At 35.6% G+C, this 18501-nt stretch overlaps 1 protein-coding gene across 6 annotated transcripts in view; it reads left to right on the plus strand.

The window, feature by feature from the left end:
* Positions 1-18501, plus strand: part of SLC38A9 (solute carrier family 38 member 9) — an 84156-nt gene that overhangs the window by 6676 nt on the left and 58979 nt on the right. For 4 of the 6 annotated variants that reach the window (XR_002071309.2, XM_053907357.1, XM_019414264.2 and 1 more), the window contains one exon: positions 6649-6795. Coding sequence is in view for 3 of the 6 variants with exons in the window: in XM_053907357.1 (XP_053763332.1) it covers positions 6683-6795 (113 nt within the window). In the remaining 3 variants the exon portion in view is untranslated. Of the gene's footprint in view, positions 1-6648; positions 6796-9186; positions 9421-18501 lie in introns of those variants that run through there. The other 2 variants (XM_019414263.2, XM_019414262.2) reach the window with 2 other exon arrangements.

Below are 18501 nucleotides of genomic sequence, written 5' to 3' on the forward strand. Positions count from 1 at the left end.
TACATTATATAGATACATTATATAGAATATCTTCTCTCTATATCCAGGGAACAACTTTTTCTTTTTTTTTTTTTTTTTTTTAATTTTTTTAACGTTTATTTATTTTTGAGACAGATTTTTTTTTTTGGGAACAACTTTTTCAAGTTAATTTGTCACTGCAGTTTTAAATTAAGGAAATTTGTTAGGACTATTACTCCTAGTTTTATAATTAGTAGTTCAAAATAATCTTGAAAACTACTGCTTATTAGTTTTAAAATTTTAAACCAAACAAGTCAATTGAATTATTAATTAGTTTTATTATGTAAAGGAAGGAACTGAAAGATTAAGTTTGTGTTTTTGCTTCTCAACTAACTCTGTTTTGGTAAAATTACTTTGTCTCAGTTACTTTTATCTTAATGAAATTTTAATAACAATTACCATTGAATAATGTACACTTGATATTCAGGATCATTTCTGATGCTTCACATCCAAATATGTAAATTGTGAATCTGTGTTTTAAACAGTCAAGTAAACTTTTTGCCATAAAAAAAAATAAATCTTGCACTGATCTATTGCAAAGCTAATTTGGGAGCTAGGACCAACAATTGGTGTAGATTTTAATTAGAAGTGAAATGATGAACTGCAGGGTGCCTATGTGGCTCAGTTGGTTAAGAATCCAACTCTTTGTTTCAGCTCAGGTCATGATCTCATTGGTTTGTGGGTTCAAGTCCTGCGTTGGGCCCCATGCTAACAATGCGGAACCTTCTTGGGATTCTCTCTCTCCCTCTCTCTCTCTGCCCCTCCCCTCCTTGCTCTCTATCCCCCTCTCTTTCAAAATAAATAAATAAATAAACATTTTTTACAAATCTTGCACTGATATATTACAAAGCTAATTTGGAAGCTAGGACCAGCAATTGGTATAGATTTTAATTAGAAGTGAAATGATGAACTGAAAATCAGAATGGTAATTAACATCTTACTAGGTTTTATTATGTAAGTGATTTAGGATAAGATGCCTAATTTCTAGACTTCTATTGGGCTGGATAATATTTTTTAAGTTTATTGAGGATGGGAACCATGAGTTAAAATTTAGGGGCGCCAGGGTAGCTCAGTCCATTGTGTCTGACTTTGGCTCCAGGCATGGTTTCACAGTTTGTGAGTTCAAGCCCCACATCAGGCTCTGTGCTGACAGCTCAGAGCCTGGAACCTGCTTCATATTCTGTCTCCTTCTCCCTCTGCTCTTCCCCTGCTCGTTCTCTGTATTTATCTCTCTCAAAAATAAATCGTTTTAAAAAATTAAAAATTTTTGGGGCGCCTGGGTGGCTCAGTCGGTTAAGCATCCGACTTCAGCTCAGGTCATGATCTCACAGTCTGTGAGTTCAATCCCCGCGTCAGGCTCTGTGCTGACAGCTCAGAGCCTGGAGCTTGCTTCAGATTCTGTGTCTCCCTCTCTCTCTGCCCCTCCCCTGCTCATGCTCTGTCTCTCTCTGTCTCAAAAATAAATAAAAAACTTTAAAAAAATATTAAAAAAAAAAAATTAAAAAAATTTTTTCCCTTGGTACCTAAGTACATTGTAGAGGCTCACTGAGAAGTTTTGAATGCATATATTGTTCAGAGTTTGCCATTACTCAGTATTTTAGTTGTCTCATCTTAAAATAATCATTTTTACTTGTGTACTCTGTATAGGAAGATACAGAAATAAAGTCTTTTATGACTGGAGATGGTAGTATTTTGATTTCTCTTTTTTTTGAAAAACCACCATTATGTAAGGTACTTCTTTAACATTATTTGTTTGTCTCTAGTAAGACTAATAAGTTAATGAGAGCTTTGTCTTAAATGCTGGGCAGGAGAGCAGAAAAGAGAAATGGAAAGAAAAGACAGAGGAAAGAAAATGCACATATTCTGGGAATAGAATATGTTGCCAACATCCATGTCAAACTTATTAGTAGCATTTGACAACATTTGCCTACTTCTCTCTACCTCATTACTGCAGAATTTTTCACTTAGAAAAAAGAAGAAAACCTCAAGAGGCTGCATATGTAAAAACACAAGTTTTGTCATTTGTTTTCAGAGAGGAATAATAATGTGTTGGAACATTTAGTTTCCCATTACAAAGTATTAAGTATAATATTCATTAGTTCATGTAGTTTTCAACCACACTAGTGAGGTAGATGTTATTGTTTCAGTTTTACACATGAGAAAATAGATTCATGGCAGTTAAATGGTTAATCTTAAATTACATAGGTAGTGAGTGACAGGTAAGGATTGCTTACTCAAAAACCATGTTTTCTTTCTACTCTGTCATATATATATATTTAGAAAAATAACAACAGCAGACATAGGACCATTAAACAACTACAGCACCAATAAAACTTTACTTGTTAAGTCATCTGGTAATAAGAAACAGAAGAAAATGAAAGAAGACAGAGAAAGGGCAAAGAACAAGAAAGAAGCACAGCATAGTGACAGAGAGTACAGGCTCTGAGCTTACACTGCCTGGGTTTGAATTCTAACTCTTCCCCCTACCTATTAATTTTGTAATTGGCTAACTTCTCTGTGCCTTGTATCCTTATTTATAAAGTGAGAATAATCATAATAACTTATAGTTGAGGAATAAAGGTAAAGCACATGCCTTTAAATGTTAAAGCCTATTTATTTCACTTTACGGAGTTTGCTGTTGTGTGTGTGTGCTTTGTGAAATATAGCATCCGTACAGAAAAGTGCTTAATACATGTCTAATTGTAGAGCAAATGGCCATATAACCAGAATCAAGTTGAACAATAGGATTTGCCATCACCATATAAGGTCCCCTATAGTCCCTCCCTATCACAACCTCTTCTTTTACCCCCCAGAGCAGGATTTCTCAACATCAGAACTATCGACATTTTGGGCTGGATAATTCTTTATTGTAGGAGGTATCTTGTTCATTGTAGGATGTTCAGCATCCCAAATTTACCCACTTGGTCTGATAGCACTTCCCCCAGTGATAAAAACCAGTTGGGTGAGATCAAATGCCTTAGTGTATCACTCTACAACTCTCCCTTCTATGTACAGAGACTCTAAAGGGATAAGGGTAGAAGCAGGGAGCTCCATTAGGAAACTGTTGTAGAAATCTTGGTAACAAATGATGGTGGTCAGATCCTGGATATACTTGAAGAGAGAGCCAACACTATTTTCCTAATAGATTGAATGTACACTGAGAAAAGAAGTCATGGGAAATTTGAAGGATTTTGGCCTGATTAACTGGAAGAATGGAGATGCCATCAATTGAAATCAGGAAAACAATGGGTGGGGTAGTTTTTTGGGAAAAAATTAAAAGTTCAGTTTTGGACATACTGGTTGTCTGTATATCCAAATAAAGATGTTAAGAAGTATGTATACATATATCAAATCATTGTTATTCATCTAAAACTAATACAGTGTTGTCAATTATATTAATTTTTAAAAAACCTGTTAAGTAGGCAGTTAGATATACAAGTCTGATATACAAGGAGAGAAATTCTGTTTAGAAATGTTAACATGGAAGTGGTCATTGTCTAGATCAATAGAACTTTGTACAATGATGGAAATGTTGTATAGCTACACTGTGCAATACGGTAGCCACTAGCCACATGTGACTTGAGCACTTCAAATGTGGTTAGTGTAACTCAGATACTGAATTTTTAAAAATTTAATTGTAATAAAAAATTAATTGTAATTAATATAAATCTACATTACTATAAATTAATATTAATAATACTAATATTAATAACCATTTAAATTAATATAAATAGCTACAAGTGACTAGTGGCTGCTGTATTATATGACATAAATGATGTTACATGAGATTGGGTAACTACCTGTAAACTGAAGGCATACAGAGAAGAAAACCTTGGGACTCTGCAGTTTTAAGAATTCTGGGACATAAGAAGCAAATAGTAAATGAGACAGAAGGAGGACGGACCAGTGAGATATAGAGAAAACCTGGAGCCCTAGTGAATCTAGTTTATTAAGGAGGAGAGTGATCCCTTATGGGACTTATTTCTGATAGGGCAAGTAAATTAAAGACTAACAAAATGACCAGTGGGTATAGGTCATTGGTACTGTAGAACACTTTCTGTGTAATGATGGGGAAGATAGCCTGATTAGCATGGGTTTAAGAAAGAATGGGAAGATCTTACCTACTTTATGTTTTCTACTTGTCCTACCTCTTTTATGTTTTTCTTCTTTCTTGCCTTTGTTTAGGTCTGCAATTTTTTTTTATCATTCTCTTTTCCTACTCTACTAGATTTTAAGTTATATACTGTTTTCTATTTTAGTAGTTACCTTTAAAATTACAACATGCATTCAAAGTACAGTGTTGATCCGGACAATACAAGGACCTTAGAACACTGTGAGACCACTTGACTTTTTTTCCCTTTGGTCTGGAATTTTAATTCTTTTTTTCCCAGTCTTATGATAAGATTGTTTATGAATTCTGCATGGGATTTGTTAAATTTCTTGTTATCTTTTATGAATTCTGGAAAATTCTGAGCCTTTATCTCTTCAAATATTACCTCTGTTATCTCCTTTCTCTCTGTTTCTCCAATTTCATGCATGTTAGACCTTCTTATTCTTTCTCACATGTCTCTTAACCCATCTTCCACATTTTCTGTCTGTTTTTTTCTCTCTCTGCCCTTCTGGATCGTTTCTTCCGATTTATCTTCTAGTTCATTAGTTTTGAACTTTTTTTTTAATGATTATTTTTGAGATAGGGAGAGTGAATGGGGGAGGGGCAAAGAGAGAGGGGGGCACAGAATCTGAAGCAGGCTCCATCCCGGCTCTGAGCTGTCAGCACAGAGCCTGATGCAGGACTGGAACTCACGAATGGTGAGATCAAGTCAAGTCAGATGCTTAACCGACTGAGCCACCCAGGCACCCCTTAAATAAAAAATTCTTAATAGCAAGTTGACAATAGAAGGAAGAAACCCTCTTGAATTTAGTTTCTATGATGAGGAAGACATTGTGCTTACAATCTTCTTTTTTTCTTTGTTTTACTTTATTTTATTGTTTATTTTTAAATTTTAATTCCAGTATAGTTAACTTACAGCATTGTATTAGTTTCAGTTGTACAATATAGTGATTCAACAATTTCGTATTTAACTCAATGCTCATTAAGATAAATATACTCTTTAATTCCCATCACCTGTTTCACCCATCCTCTTGCCCACCTCCCCTCTGGTAACCATCTGTTTGTTGTCTACAGTTGAGTCAGCTGGGGCAACTGGGTGTGTCAGTCACTTAAGCCTCTGACTCTTGATTGTGGCTCAGGTCATGATCTCACAGCTCCTGAGATGGAGCCCTGCCTCGTTCGGGCTCTTATGCTAAGTGTGGGAACTTCTTGGGATTTTCGCTCTTCCTCTCTCTCTACCTCTTTCTCTCTCTCTACCTCTCCATCTCTCAAAAGTAAATAAATTTTTAAAAAAGAGGAGGTTTTTTGTTTTGTCACTTTTTTCCCTTTGTTTGCTATTTTGTTTCTTAAATTGCACATATGAGTGATAGTGTAAAATATTTGTCTTCCTCAGACTGACTTATATTGCTTAACATTACTCTCTGTAGATCCAACCATGTGGTTGCAAATGGCAAGATTTCATTTCTGGGGGGCTGAGTAATATTCCACTGTATGTATATCTACGTTGTCTTATATATAAAAATAGGTAGCATAATTATTTTCTGATCTTGTTTTCATAACCCCTAAAGTTGAAGTCTTTATGAATCTATGCTGTTGTTTCTTCTGGTTCTTATGAATAGTACTTTATTTCTTTGCATACTAGGTTATTTTTGACTGTGTGCTGTTCATTGTCTTTGAAAGATTATTAGCAGGTCTTCTTTGAGGCATACGATTAAGTTGTGTCCTCTCAGAAAAGATTTACATTTGTTTCTAGCAGTTACTTAGAAGCCCAATTAGGCAGGTTAACTTTAAATTATATTCACAGCTTTAAGTGTTTTGACCTCCTTGCAAATCCACATAAAGCACAGTTTGTGGTATATAACACTTCCCCCTCTGAAGATGCATGCTTGTGCGTGTGCACATACACACTGCCTGTGGCAGTGTCAAGAAATCTTGTTTGTAGTTCCATTGTGAGGGAGTGAGACACTATTACCGCTTGTTAATCCCTAATTTGATGGTAAAGCTCTTTGTACTCCCAGCTCTGTTATTGGAAATAGAGGGGATGGTGTCTTACTACATCATTCCTTACTTTGGGTGAATCATAGGTTTTATCTTCTATTTCTCTAATACTTCACATGGCCTTGAAAACCTCAGTCCCTTTTCTCCTGGTACAACAAATACTCTCTGGACAGAAGCATTTTCTTGAGCTGTTTTTCATCATTATTTTTGATGCTTTTCAAAAGAGGTTTTCTGTATTTTATGCAATAATTTAAATAGCTTTCTGCAGGAAAATGGGCCCAAATAGGCTACTCTGTTTTATTACCGGAAATGGATTGTTCCACTTATTTTTAGTTAATCTGAAAAATAAACAGTAACTCCATTTCAACTTAGCAAATTTCTGATAAAATATTTTAGGCATATACCTCATTAAGTAAGGTATCATCAGCAAACTCCTATATTTTTCCAGTATCTTTATACATGCAAATGTATTACTAGTAGCAAAATAATTTTTAATTTTTTATCCATTCTGATTTATATAGGACTGACTTCATCCGTGCTTAGAGACTAAGAAAAATGGCAAATATGGATAGTGATTCTAGGCATCTTCTCATCCCTGAAGTAGATCATGAAATAAATCCTGGACCTATGAATATCCAGTTTGATTCATCAGATCTAAGATCCAAAAGGTAAGTGTTTAAAATAAAACATTTATTTCATAATTAAGGTTTTATTAAACTAGATCCAATTATATAACAAAAATGTATAGCTTTGAATATAAAATATCCAGTCCTTTGAATATAAAATATCCAGTTTCTTAATAGCATCTGTATGTTTGTATGTGGGAGAGAAAAAATGTGAATACTATTTCCTCTTTTGTATCCGATTTTTTTTGACTCAGCTTACCATCTATGTTGTGGGAGGGGTTGGAGTAAGATTTACAGTGAGATGCATTTATGTAACAAATATATTTTGATTACCTGCTTTGTACAAGGTAATATGCTAGGTGCTGAAGATAAAACAGTAAAATTAAATAGTCTTTATCTTCACTGAGTTTAAATTCCAGCAGATAGTTTAAGATAATTTGAGTTTAAATTTTGTTTCATTGCATACCTTGAAAGCCCAAAAGAATTCACTGAAAAATTATTATAAATAGAGAATTCAGTAAAGTGGCTGTTTACAAAATAGGCAAAGATGAATAGTATTCTAGTAAGAAAATGTAATAGAAGAAAAGAAAAAATATATGAGTAACATTTACATGTGCACAATTTGCATGATAGGAACTTTAAAATACTACTGAGGGATCTAAAGTAAGATTCAGAGTATTTTTTTCAAATCTGACATGCTGATTATGAGTTGAATTGTTCTTTTTTTTTGGTAATACAATACTAAGATAAACTGCTACCAGCACATCAGATGTAATAGTCTCTTAGGACTGAGAATGTTTTTTTTTTAATTTACCGAAAGAACTCTTGAGCTTATTTTTTTATTTTTGGTTATTTTATCATCTATCTCTTATGCAATTATAAAAATGAAAATATAAGCAAAATGTATCAGTTAAGATATTACTAATGCTTCACATTTCGAATCTGATTCTTTGCGATCAGTTTTATAATTTGGTGTCATCAGAATTGGTTTTTTCCCCTCCCACACACAATTGTCCTTTGTACCATTAAGAACATTAATAATGTCGGGGCGCCTGGGTGGCTCAGTCGGTTGAGCGTCCGACTTCGGCTCAGGTCATGATCTCACGGTCCCTGCGTTCCAGCCCCGCATCGGCCTCTGTGCTGATGGCTCAGAGCCTGGAGCCTGTTTCAGATTCTGTGTCTTCCTCTCTCTCTGCCCCTCCCCTGTTCATGCTCTGTCTCTCTCTGTCTCAAAAGTAAATAAACGTTAAAAAAAAAAAAAAAAAAAGAACATTAATAATGTAGTATTTGTTGAAAGAATTTTGTTTCAAATCACTGACACCTTCTTTTAGTTTTGATGCTTGCACTTTCCTGATCTTACCAGAAGGTGTCACCAAAGGTTTTCTGGCAATATCATGGCTTATATTTCTTCTTAAATGGTCCTTAAATGGTTTGATGAGTGAAGTGACCAGGAATTACAGTTACCTGTCATACCATCAGGAATAATTACTTTTATGACTGCCACCTGGCTGACAGTGATTAAAAGGTCTATGGGATTATGAGATGCATTCGTATTTTAGAAATGTATATATGTTAGAATTGGTAAAATATGACATATAATGAAAAAGCATAATTTGCACTCAGTGGAAGGATTCTAAAATACATTGTCATGCTCTTTAATTTTAGTCCATAATTTAGTGTTTCCCCCAGCCCCAAAATGCCAGCAGCCAATTCCAAAGTTTATATGGCCCAGGAATTTCACTACTTGTAAGCATGAACTCACGATGTCAAATAATGTATGTACAAGGTTGTTTAATGCATTATTTTATAATAATAGTAAAAGATTTAAAACCATCAAAATGTCTTTTTTTACAGGACTGAATAAATAAATTTTGGCATATTGATACAATGGAATATTTTCCCCCATTAAAAAGAAAGAAGTGGCTTTATTACATATTAAAATGGAACAAGTCTTCAACTTTGTTAAATCAAAAAAATGAAGAATAGTGTGTATAGAGTACCATCGTTTGGGTAAAAATAAATTTAAAAAACTGTATATGATACAATATGTATAAGTGACTCTGGAAGAGTAAGTAGTAAACTGTAAGAGTGGTTGCCTCCTCAGAGAGAGAGTTAGGAGGTGGGTGGTGTGGCAGATAGACCGAACAACTATTCAACCACCCTACCTATTCCTTGCCAACAGGATTTTAATTTTGTTGACTGTGGCAATAGGTTCCAATCCAGGAGATGTAGGAGGATTGGTTTAAACTAGTCTTGATAATCCTGTTTCTATTATCCATACACTTAGTTTTTCAGTCTTTCTTGAAACTAGAGATGGCAATGTGAAATTTGTCTTATGAGAAATATAGTAGCCATCAGAGAAGATAATGAAACGAGTCTTACAATTTTCACTTGTTTATTCCAACATCAAGTGAATACAAGAACTCATGAATGCTTATTGAATGCTCAAGATGTTCTTAAAACCTCTAAATTCTATGATAATTGACCACTGTGACAATAGAACATAGGTCATTAAAGTGCATTCCATTGCAATAAGTTGTCAGGAGTTCAGACAGTTCTGTGAGAATTTGTTTAACTGTGTAGATTAAATGGAAATATATTTTCTGTAATAAAACTTGTCAAAATGAGAAAGAATCAACTATTGACAATCATGGGATAACTACATAGGTAAGCATGTTTTAAGGAAGGCAAATATTTATAGAGACTTAGCAGTAATGAATGATAATTTACCTGTGAAATAATTTCTCTTTAAAAAAAACAATTATTTGATGAGAAAAATAGTAGGAGTACCTAAAAACTTTGTTATTTCTATAAAAAGATTATATTACTTATATGCATAAAAAATACTCAGACATACTGAGGGAAGTTATCTTCTATCAGAAGAACCAGCTTAGACAACTATTTCTAAAACATTGGTCATTTTTGAGTCACTGTATAGTTTTGATGGTGTCCCATTATAGTATTACCTGTGTAATATAATTTAGATATATTTTAAAAATCTATACTTTTTAAAATTAGGCTTAATTTACCCTCATCTTTGCATGTTTGTGAAATCATGTGTTTTAAGTATTGTTTATACTTTATTCTAACGTGCATTGTGGTAAATATTAAGTAGTTAAGATAGCATTCATCCTTGTGTCACCTAAAAATCCTTACATGTAGCCACCCTTTGGGAAACTATGTTAGGCTGTCAGAGTATAGCAAACAACTATTGGATACTTTTAGATTACTTAGCCTCAGTTCAGCTTGTGATTAATTTTATCTCCACTAGGTGGCAAGCAAAATCATGTATCAGTTCAAAAGAGTTCTTAAAACCGTTTCACCAATCACATTGGTGGAAGTGGGATCTAATTAGTCAGATGGCAGAGGAAGCATGTCACCATAGAGTAGGAATACATGACATTACCATTTGGATCATTTGAGGAACGTCTGCAGACTACAGACTACATGTGTACACCTTTCTCTCTACACACCTCTCCTCCCCCTTCAGTTTCCACCTGGTTTGGGGTGGAGTTAGGAATGTGGGTGGAGGGACAGAAAGGTTTAGAAATCTCCTATGCCATATGTGATATATTCCATTGGCAATCACTCATCTAAGAGATTGTTTTCCTGCTTTTCCCAGACTTTCTGGAACCCAAGATAGAGCTGGTATTCAGGATTGCTTCATACTGTGCTGCGACTCTGGGATTATGCCCTTTGGGAGTTGAACAGTCCAGCCAGCCTGAAACCAAATTGTGAAGTGGTTAATTTGTTTTGAGCTCTCCTTTTTCAGTTTTCTTCTACCGATATTTCCTTTTCCATTTTTCCTAGGGCCTAGAGCTTTCATGCTCTTCTCTGTATGCCCTGTGTTCCCCAGGGCAAGAATTCACTCAGGAGTTTTCTTTTAGGCAATGCTTGGTAAACCATACTTTTCCTTAGCCCTTTTTACCAGTACTTATCTGTCCTGTTCTTGTAGGGATCTGTTCTCTGTTTGGTGTTTTAATGGAAAGCAATCTAATGTGTCAGAGATTTAGTCTATTATCTTTCTATGGCTATTTGCATTTTAATATGGTAAACCTGGAAATACAAAAGCATAACCTAAAAGTTAGATTTTTGTAATTGATAACATTGCAAGAGGTCTGGTAAGCCAGTGGAGTAGAAGTAGATATTTAAAATAAGCAGCATTCTAGGGCATCTGGGTGGCTCAGTCATTTAAGCGTCCAACTATAGCTCAGGTCATGATCCCGCAGTTCACTGGTTGAAGCCCTGTGTGGGGCTCTGTGCTGATAGCTCGGAGCATGGAGCTTGTTTCAGATTCTGTGTCTCCTTTTCTCTCTGCCCCTCCCCTGCTCAAGCTCTCTCTCTCTCTCTCTCTCTCTCTCTCTCAAAAATTAAAATATAAAAACATTTTAAAAATTAAAAAAATAAAACAAAATAAGCAACATTCCTGATGTCTTACAATACATGTTGCTATGGCCCCTGGATTTTTAGAATGTGAACTAGTTTGCACACATGTAAGCTAGCCTCTTTCTGTTTCATCTGTCAATAATACTGAATAGCAATAATTGTGGTTTTAGGGGAGAGAAGGACTGACAAAGCAAAGTGAGGAGTTTATTTGTAAGGGTAGATCCTGGCCCAATAATAGTGATTGGAAGTGGTTACTGAGCCTTAGTAGTTTCATAGTTTGGGATTATGGAGATGTACAACAAAAGGTAGAAAAGTAGTTTTCCCAGGAAGATTGGTTTCCAGACCTGCATAAATTACATTTTGAGGAACGTGCCGTCTGTGTTAAGTAGATGAGACGAGGGATTTAGCAGAAGCATAGAGCAGATGGCCACCATGCTGGTTGTAGCACTACTTTCTATACTCTCCCTCTCTTCCTTCTTTTTCCTCCTACTCTCTTCCCTCTGCTTTCCCTCTTCAGTCCACTTCTCTCACCCTTCGCCCTATGTTCCACTATTTTTTTTCCCCACTGGAACACTTTTTTGCTAAATGCTTAAAGAGAATGCTTTTTAAGCTAGAAATGCTTTACATGGGATCTTATTTCGGGGCGCCTGGGTGGCTCAGTCGGTTAAGCGCCCGACTTCGGCTCAGGTCACGATCTCGCGGTCCGTGAGTTCGAGCCCCGCGTCGGGCTCTGTGCTGATGGTCAGAGCCTGGAGCCTGTTTCAGATTCTGTGTCTCCCTCTCTCTCTGCCCCTCCCCCGTTCATGCTCTGTCTCTCTCTGTCTCAAAAATAAATAAACGTTAAAAAAAAATTAAAAAAAATAAATAAATAAATGGGATCTTATTTCTAGTCCCATTGGAATCCTTTTATTCTCTGAAATATTTGTTCTTATATATTTTTTCCTCCTTCCTCTTTTTCCACATGTCTTTGTTTGCTCAACTTCTCTGTTGTATCCCTATCTGCTTACATGATTTGCTTCCACTTCTTTTCCTAGATCTTTCTGTTTTCCCTAGATCTATCTGTTATATCTGATCTTGCTGTTTGTCACCTTGGAGTTAGTTCTGCTTTATTTTCTTCCCTTCCTCCCTCATTAACGTTATTTGGAGAAGCCTGAAGAAAGAAGTATCCCAGTTGGTTTGACTGGTGCTCATTAGGGTCAAGTCCAAGTAGGTCTTATTGGGAGGAAAGGGTGTGAAGAATTGGATTGGCATCTTTCTCTGTCTACTCAGTATTTTTAACATATCCAAGTATATGGTCAAAAGGCATTTAGTGCAATAGTATAATTACTGCAAAAGTGATGAAACCAATTGCAGGTATACAACTAGAGAATTGTTAACAGACTTAACAAACAGACTTAAAACCAGATTCCCCACATTCCTAATCTTTCTTTGTTGAAGTTACTCACCATGTTCCCTTTGGGTCTGCTTTTTCTAGGTAGAAGAAAGGATGGAGTGTGGTGGTGTTACTGTTTTACTTCAACCTAGAGAAAAATTGAAGAACTATATATTAGTATTTATATACAAGTGCTTCTAACTTGAAATTTTTTTAAATTCTTTTAGCCTCAATTCAGTGCTGATACTAAAAACAAACAAAAACCCTCACATTGCTGTTACTGCTCATTTTGTGGCCCTAAAAGAATTGTTTTTAGGACAGTAGAATTAAAACAATTTACAGATTCTCTTAAACCAAAATGTGAAAGCTTGAATTGCATTGAATTCAAGAATTTTGAAATTCATTCTTAGCAGAACCATATTTAATTAAGATACACAGGCCTGAGAACTAATATTCAGGTGAAGTTCTGTGTCCGTATGGTATTGATGAAGTTCTTACAGCTAAATAAAGCTTAGAATGCTAAAATAAGGAACCCATAACTTTCAACCAGGGGTTAATTAACATTTACTTTTTTCATCATACCACCCTTATCAGTTAAAAAATAAAATAATCTAAAAATAATGGGACTGAATATGTGTATGTGTGTACATATGTGTGGGTATTCATTTGCAAAGTATGTACTTATACTTCTGAATGTTATTATGTACATTATAAAACAAAATAGAAATTATAAGATATAATCTTGATAATTAAATTTTATTTATGAACAGTATATTAAAACTTATGTGTATTATCAATAAGTGAATGTGCTCTATTACTTTAAAATATTTTATAGTATTTTGCTACACAGTAATTCAAACTGATTTGAAGTTTATTTGTGTCTCATCCAGCAATTATGTGGAAGTTTTTGTTGAAATTTACTTGGTAGATTTCATCCTCTCTGATGTCACTCAGTTCTTACATTGAGTGATTGCAGTGCTGTTTTGTATATTCTAGTATCCCATGCTATTTGTAAAGTCCAAAATACTAGTGTTTTTTTAATACTGTTAATTTGAAAACAACCAGTACTTTTGTTCCCCTTTTTTGGTTCTCTCTCCAAATTATCCCCCACTCTCTCCTCCTTCATTTCTTACATCATTCTAGCTCTACTTTCTGCTCAGTTCTAGCATTTACTCCCCAACATATACGCACCTGGAGAAGGTGGGGGAAAGACAGTTGCATCTTCAGAGGTGGCTAATCTCTCTGCTGGGGAAGGGGAGAACTTAATAGACAGAACTATCCCTACCAAGTTAACTGTGGGAGAAATCAAAACTGCTACAACTCCGTAGCTTCTGGCCAGAGTGGAGGAGCTGCCCACCTAGTCTGAACACTCCATTTAAGGGACACTAAATATTTGAGGAAGGTCTTGAAGTTCTTCTGGACCAGTTTTTTCAGAAGTGTCAGTTTGGAAAGTAACCAGGGTAGAAGGAAGCAAAGGGGAAAGAAACATTAGATATAGTCTTATCTAATAATTTACTTTAGAATTATAACTTTTTTAAATGTTTATTAAAAAGTTTATCAACTTTTATAGCTTTTTATAAAGCTTATAAAAAAGATTTCATATAAAAAAACCCGACTCGGTCGTTCACTCAGTTAAGTGTCTGACTTCGGTTCAGGTCATGATCTCACGGTTTGTGAGTTCGAGCCCTGCATCAGGCTCTCTGCTGTCAGCAAAGAGCTTGCTTTGGATCCTCTGTCCCCCTCTCTTTCTGCCACTCCTCCACTTGTTCTCTCTCTCTCTTTCAAAATAAATAAATAAACTTAAAAAAAAAGCTTTATAAACTTATGTTTTATTTGAAGATTTATATTTGCAAATTTCCATATTTGAAATATTTTGAATGTTTAACTTCACTGATTTTTAAACATTTTGTACTCTATAAACACTTTTTAGTGAAAATACTGATTGATACCTGTATTACATGAAATACAAAGATACTAACTAGTGTTGTCATTTGCTCCATTAAAATTATTATTTTGACTTTTTTATGTTTAATAACAGACTTAAAGACCATTTACATACTTTGGAAGTTTTTAAATATTAAAAAATTTTCATCCATGTATGCAAAATTACAGGTATGAATTTTTATTGGTGACAGACATCATTTTCAGCAATAGAATCATGTAACAAATGGAAAAATTTCTAAACATCCATTATCAGAATATTCTGTGTTCAATGTGAATTTTTAAAAAGCAAAACTACTTTCTCAGTCATTGTCAAAATATCATCTGTGCCTTGAAGGGAGATAGATTAAGTATGTGAAGGCTTTTTGGTTTTTAAAATTTTTTTAATGTTTATCTATTTTGGAGAGAGAGACAGAGTATGAGTAGGGGAAGGGCAAAGAAAGAGGGAGACACAGAATTTGAAGCAGGCTCCAAGCTCTCAGCTGTTAGCACAGAGCCAGATGTGGGGCTCCAGCTCACAAACCACGAGGTCATGACCTGAACCAAAGTCAGATGCTTAACTGATCGAGCCACCCAAGCATCACAAGGCCTTTGTGGTTTTTAATATATGCTCTGTACCTATGTAGCATGCTGTTGATAGCAACTTACCATCACAATAGGAATTAACAAATTTGGCACAGTTGACTTTTTTTTTTTAATTATGAAATTTATTGTCAAATTGGTTTCCATACAACACCCAGTGCTCATCCCAACAGGTGCCCTCAATACCCATCACCCACCCACCCCTCCCTCCCACCCCCCATAAACCCTCAATTTGTTCTTAGTTTTTAGGAGTCTATTATGTTTTGGCTCCCTCCCTCTCTAACCATTTTTTTTCTTCCCCTCCCCCATGGTCTTCTGTTAAGTTTCTCAGGATCCACATAGGAGTGAAAACATATGGAATCTGTCCTTCTCTGTATGACTTATTTCACTTAGCATAACACTGTCCAGTTCTATCCATGTTGCTACCAAGGGCCATATTTCATTCTTTCTCATTGCCATGTAGTATTCCATTGTGTATATAAACCATAATTTCTTTATCCATTCATCAGTTGATAGACATTTAGGCTCTTTCCATAATTTAGCTATTGTTTTTTTTTATTATATGAAATTTATTGTCAAATTAGCTTCCATACAACACCCAGTGCTCATCCCAAAAGATGCCTTCTTCAATGCCCATCACCTACCCTCCCGTCCCTCCCACCCCCCATCAACCCTCAGTTTGTTCTCAGTTTTTAAGAGTCTCTTATGCTTTGGCTCTCTCTCCCACTCTAACCTCTTTTTTTTCTTTTTTTTCCTTCCCCTCCCCCATGGGTTTCTGTTAAGTTTCTCAGGATCCACATAAGAGTGAAAACATATGGTATCTGTCTTTCTCTGTATGGCTTATTTCACTTAGCATCACACTCTCCAGTTGCATCCACGTTGCTACAAAAGGCCATATTTCATTCTTTCTCATTGCCACGTAGTACTCCATTGTGTATATAAACGACAATTTCTTTATCCATTCATCAGTTGATGGACATTTAGGCTTTTTTCACAATTTGGCTATTGTTGAGAGTGCTGCTATAAACACTGGGGTAAAAGTGTCCCTATGCATCAGTACTCCTGTATCCCTTGGGTAAATTCCTAGCAGTGCTACTGCTGGGTCATAGGGTAGGTCTATTTTTAATTTTTTGAGGAACCTCCACACTGTTTTCCAGAGAGGCTGCACCAGTTTGCATTCCCACCAACAGTGCAAGAGGGTTCCCGTTTCTCCACATCCTCTCCAGCACGTATAGTCTCCTGATTTGTTCATTTTGGCCACTCTGACTGGCATGAGGTGATATCTGAGTGTAGTTTTGATTTGTATTTCCCTGATGAGGAGCGACGTTGAACATCTTTTCATGTGCCTGTTGGCCATCTGGATGTCTTCTTTAGAGAAGTGTCTATTCATGTTTTCTGCCCATTTCTTCACTGGATTATTTGTTTTTCGGGTGTGGAGTTTGGTGAACTCTTTATAGATTTTGGATACTAGCCCTTTGTCTGATATGTCATTTGCAAATATCTTTTCCCATCCCGTTGGTTGCCTTTGAGTTTTGTTGATTGTTTCCTTTGCTGTGCAGAATCTCTTTATCTTCATGAGGTCCCAATAGTTCATTTTGCTTTTAATTCCCTTGCCTTTGGGGATGTGTCAAGTAAGAAATTGCTATGGCTGAGGTCAGAGAGATCTTTTCCTGCTTTCTCCTCTAGGGTTTTGATGGTTTCTTGCCTCACATTCAGGACCTTTATCCATTTTGAGTTTATTTTTGTGAATGGTATAAGAAAGTGGTATAGTTTCAACCTTCTGCATGTTGCTGTCCAGTTCTCCCATCACCATTTGTTAAAGAGACTGTCTTTTTTCCATTGGATATTCTTTCCTGCTTTGTCAAAGATTAGTTGGTCATACCTTTGTGGGTCTAGTTCTGGGGTTTCTATTCTGTCATTGGTCTATGTGTCTGTTTTTGTGCCAATACCATGCTGTCTTGATGATTACAGCTTTGTAGTAGAGGCTAAAGTCTGGTATTGTGATGCCTCCTGCTTTGGTCTTCTTGTTCAACATTACTTTGGCTATTCGGGGTCTTTTGTGGTTCCATATGAATTTTAGGATTGCTTGTTCTAGCTTCGAGAACTAGAAGCTATTTTGATTGGGATTGCATTGAATGTGTAGATAGTTTTGGGTAGTATTGACATTTTAACAATATTTATTCTTCCAATCCATGAGCATGGAATGTTTTTCCATTTCTTTATATGTTCTTCAATTTCCTTCATAAGCTTTCTATAGTTTTCAGCATACAGATCTTTTACATCTTTGGTTAGGTTTATTCCTAGGTATTTAATGATTCTTGATGCAATTGTGAATGAGATCAGTTTCTTTATTCTGTTGCTTCATTATTAGTGTATAAGAATGCAACTGATTTCTGTACATTAATTTTGTATCCTGCAACTTTGCTGAATTCATGTATCAATTTTAGCAGACTTTTGGTGGAGTCTGTTGGGTTTTCCATGTATAATATCATGTCATCTGCAAAAAGTGAAAGCTTGACTTCATCTTTGCCAATTTTGATACCTTTGATTTCCATTCGTTGTCTGATTGCTGATGCTAGAACCTCCAACACTATGTTAAACAACAGCAGTGAGAGTGTACATCCCTTTTGTGTTCCTGATTTCAGGGAGAAAGCTCTGTTTTTCCCCATTGAGGATGATATTAGCTGTGGGCTTCTTATAAATGGCTTTTATGATGTTTAAGTATGTTCCTTCTATCCCAACTTTCTCGAGGGTTTTTATTAAGAAAGGATGCTGAAGTTTGTCAAACGCTTTTTGTGCATCGATGGACAGGATCATATGGTTCTTATCTTTTTTTTTATTAATGTGATGTATCACGTTGATTGATTTGCGAATGTTGAACCAGCCCTGTAGCCCAGGAATGAATCCCACTTGATCATGGTGAATAATTCTTTTTATATGCCGTTGAATTCGATTTGCTAGTATCTTATTGAGAATTTTTGCATCCATATTCATCAGGGATATTGGCCTGTAGTTCTTTTTTTTTACTGGGTCTTTGTCTGGTTTAGGAATCAAACTAATTCTGGCTTCATAGAATGAGTCTGGAAGTTTTCCTTCCCTTTCTATTTTTTGGAATAGCTTGAGAAGCATAGGTATTATCTCTGCTTTAAATGTCTGGAGAATTCCCCTGGGAAGCCATCTGGGACTTGACTCTTATTTGTTGGGAGATTTTTGATAACTGATTCAATTTCTTCGCTGGTTATGGGTCTGTTCAAGCTTTCTATTTCCTCCTGATTGAGTTTTGGAAGAGTGTGGGTGTTTAGGAATTTGTCCATTTCTTCTAGGTTGTCCAGTTTGTTGGCGTATAATTTTTCATAGTATTCCCTGATTATTTCTGAGGGATTGGTTGTAATAATTCCATTTTCATTCATGATTTTATGTATTTGGGTCATCTCCCTTTTCTTTTTGAGAAGCCTGGCTAGTGGTTT

Source organism: Panthera pardus, unplaced genomic scaffold (assembly GCF_024362965.1).
Source record: "Panthera pardus isolate Hobbes unplaced genomic scaffold, ASM2436296v1 HiC_scaffold_2, whole genome shotgun sequence".
Taxonomy (NCBI): domain Eukaryota; kingdom Metazoa; phylum Chordata; class Mammalia; order Carnivora; family Felidae; genus Panthera; species Panthera pardus.